Source organism: Eucyclogobius newberryi, unplaced genomic scaffold, assembly GCF_026437365.1.
Source record: "Eucyclogobius newberryi isolate DKJ021-1_F unplaced genomic scaffold, fEucNew1.0.hap1 SCAF_2, whole genome shotgun sequence".
In the NCBI taxonomy this organism is placed as follows: Eukaryota; Metazoa; Chordata; class Actinopteri; order Gobiiformes; family Gobiidae; genus Eucyclogobius; species Eucyclogobius newberryi.
The window spans coordinates 44,965,545-44,968,618 of record NW_027315834.1 but is presented as its reverse complement, the minus strand read 5'-3'; the positions used below and the strand labels follow the sequence as shown (position 1 = coordinate 44,968,618).

At 49.2% G+C, this 3,074-nt stretch overlaps 1 protein-coding gene across 1 annotated transcript; it reads right to left on the bottom strand.

Annotated features, from left to right (window-relative positions):
- Nucleotides 1-219: 219 nt before the first annotated feature.
- cdkn1d (cyclin-dependent kinase inhibitor 1D) lies at nt 220-2,313 on the bottom strand. The gene is made up of 3 exons (XM_072454169.1): nt 2,233-2,313; nt 566-1,035; nt 220-489 (listed from the first exon to the last, which is right to left on the bottom strand). The coding sequence occupies exons 2-3, from the start codon at nt 1,023-1,025 to the stop codon at nt 431-433; spliced, it is 519 nt and encodes a 172-aa protein (XP_072310270.1). The 5' UTR covers nt 1,026-1,035; nt 2,233-2,313; the 3' UTR covers nt 220-430.
- Between the last annotated feature and the right edge of the window lie 761 nt (nt 2,314-3,074).

Genomic DNA, 3,074 nt, shown 5'->3' with positions numbered 1-3,074 from the left:
GAGGTGATGTAGAGCAGGAGGTGATGTGGAGCAGGAGGTGATGTGGAGCAGGAAGTGATGTGGAGCAGGAGGTGATGTAGAGCAGGAGGTGATGTGGAGCAGGAGGTGATGTGGAGCAGGAGGTGATGTGGAGCAGGAGGTGATGTGGAGCAGGAGGTGATGTGGAGCAGGAGGTGATGTGGAGCAGGAAGTGATGTGGAGCAGGAGGTGATGTGGAGCAGGAGGTGATGTGGAGCAGGAGGTGATGTGGAGCAGGAGGTGATGTGGAGCAGGAGGTGATGTGGAGCAGGAGGTGATGTGGAGCAGGAAGTGATGTGGAGCAGGAGGTGATGTAGAGCAGGAAGTGATGTAGAGCAGGAAGTGATGTAGAGCAGGAGGTGATGTAGAGCAGGAGGTGATGTAGAGCAGGAGGTGACCACCGTGTGGCGCTCTACTGTCGGGACAACTCTTTACACTGCAGCCGTTTCCTCTTCTTCACTTTGAAGAAATCTGCAGAGACAAAGTGTGAAGTGAGTCCTCATGATCCTCTCACACTGAAACATGATGGGGTCACTTCCTCTCTCACCTGTGATTGGAGCCTGCTGGCACTTTCCTGACTCCAGCCTGTAGCGCCTCCTGGTGGTCACCTCGAGGTACTCCTCTTCAGAGGAGGATGAGCTGGACACAGTAGAGCCCTCTGAGGAGGAAGAGGACCGCCGTTTGGCCCCTGCTCCAGAGCGCGTGGGTCGGACCACGCGACTGCGGTAAAAGGCGGGCACCTCCTGGAAGCTCAGCTCCTCCCACTCCATGTTGGGGCCCGGGCCAGGCTCCTCCCTCTGGAAGTCAAAATTCCAGCGCTTGCTGGCCACTTCCACGCCCATGTGAAGCACTCTCTGGAAGTCCTGCTGCAGCTGCTGGTGGTCCACCGGCCCAAACAGGTTTCTCCTCACGGAGCCCATCTTCTGCCTTAGGGCCACGCCCCCAGGACAGGACAGCTCCTGCTCGGACGCTGCAGATGTTGATGCTGATGATGATGATGAGGCCATGACCACGTCCCTAAAACACAAACCAGCCTCTGTGAGAACATGACACATGAACCTGCACCTGAATGTTTTATATGATCAGACACACATGTCCCCCAAACTGTCATTACAGCAGGAGCCGGGCCCCTGAAGGAGCAGGAGCCGGGCCCCTGAAGGAGCAGGAGCCGGGCCCCTGAAGGAGCAGGAGCCGGGCCCCTGAAGGAGCAGGAGCCGGGCCCCTGGAGGAGCAGGAGCCGGGCCCCTGGAGGAGCAGGAGCCGGGCCCCTGAAGGAGCAGGAGCCGGGCCCCTGAACAACACCAAGTCAATCCAACACACAGAGACTTAGACACCTGCTCCAAGCCTCCTGAGGAATGTGCTCCTGCCACAGTTCATTAGAGCATCACAGGCTCTAATGAACTCCCATCACCACCTGCACGAGCTGTACTTATACTACACACACGAGCTGTACTTATACTACACACACGAGCTGTACTTATACTACACACACGAGCTGTACTTATACTACACACACGAGCTGTACTTATACTACACACACGAGCTGTACTTATACTACACACACGAGCTGTACTTATACTACACACACGAGCTGTACTTATACTACACACACGAGCTGTACTTATACTACACACACGAGCTGTACTACACATGTACTACACACGGTCTGTACTACACACAGTCTGTACTACACACTTGTATACTTGTACTTGTACACACCACATTCCATCAGACTCAGAGTTACACGTTTGATCCAAAAGTAACGTCACATTCCATCAGAGAAGCACAAATAACTTTTAATTATCTATTTACTCCAGTTTACTCACCCATTTATCTGAATAACCACCTCTGCGCGCGTGTTAATGTATTTTAATGTGATCTTTAGGCTCAGGGTGTGTTTCTGTCTCTGTTTTGCTTTGACTCCAGTGAAAGTTGTCAGCCAAACATGACGTCACCGGGTTTGTACTGGAATATTCACTTGTAGTAATATTCTCTTGTAGTAAACACAGTCCAGATGATATTTTTAATATTCTCTTGTAGTAAACACTGTCCAGATGATATTTTTAATATTCTCTTGTAGTAAACACTGTCCAGATGATATTTTTAATATTCTCTTGTAGTAAACACTGTCCAGATGATATTTTTAATATTCACTTGTAGTAAACACTGTCCAGATGATATTTCTCTACAAAGTATTACAGGATAAACACTCACCATAAGCGGCCCCAAAGTGGCTCTGAAATGTGCCCAAAACGCAGCTCACGCGCGCGTCTAAAGGCACGAGGGTCAGTGCGTGTGGTGAGAGGGGACCGTCCCGTGGAAACAACACTGTCCCGTGGAAACAACACCGTCCCGTGGAGTAAACTCTGTCCCGTGGAATAAACTCTGTCCCGTGGAGCAAACACTGTCCCGGAATAGTGGCCAGTGGAGGGCTGCTCTGGTCCTTTATCTACTCCTTGTTTGTTATGCACTCATAATACAAGGGGGACGTCCCAGGAGCCAGCAGCGGTCACGTGGGGGCCGTCAAAACACTCACTGTGGGAGGTAAACAGCGCTGTCGCAACTGCACACAATACTATCACAAATACTGTACAAACTGCACACAATACTATCACAAATACTGTACAAACTGCACACAATACTATCACAAATACTGTACAAACTGCACACAATACTATCACAAATACTGTACAAACTGCACACAATACTATCACAAATACTGTACAAACTACACAATACTATCACAAATACTGTACAAACTGCACACAATACTATCACAAATACTGTACAAACTGCACACAATACTATCACAAATACTGTACACATTACTATCACAAATACTGTACAAAGTACTGTAGTTTGTACAGTATTTGTGACTGTGCTGCTGAAGGACAAAAACATAATATGAATATGATTTAAAATAAACGGCACATTACTTAAAGTCTTTCTTACCTCATTAAAAATAAAAGTATCCTCAGTGCCGTGTGAGGCGCGCGTCTCTGCTCTCCAGACCTGTTGCTATGGCACCGCGCTGCGCTCCTCGGGCTTTTTCCTCT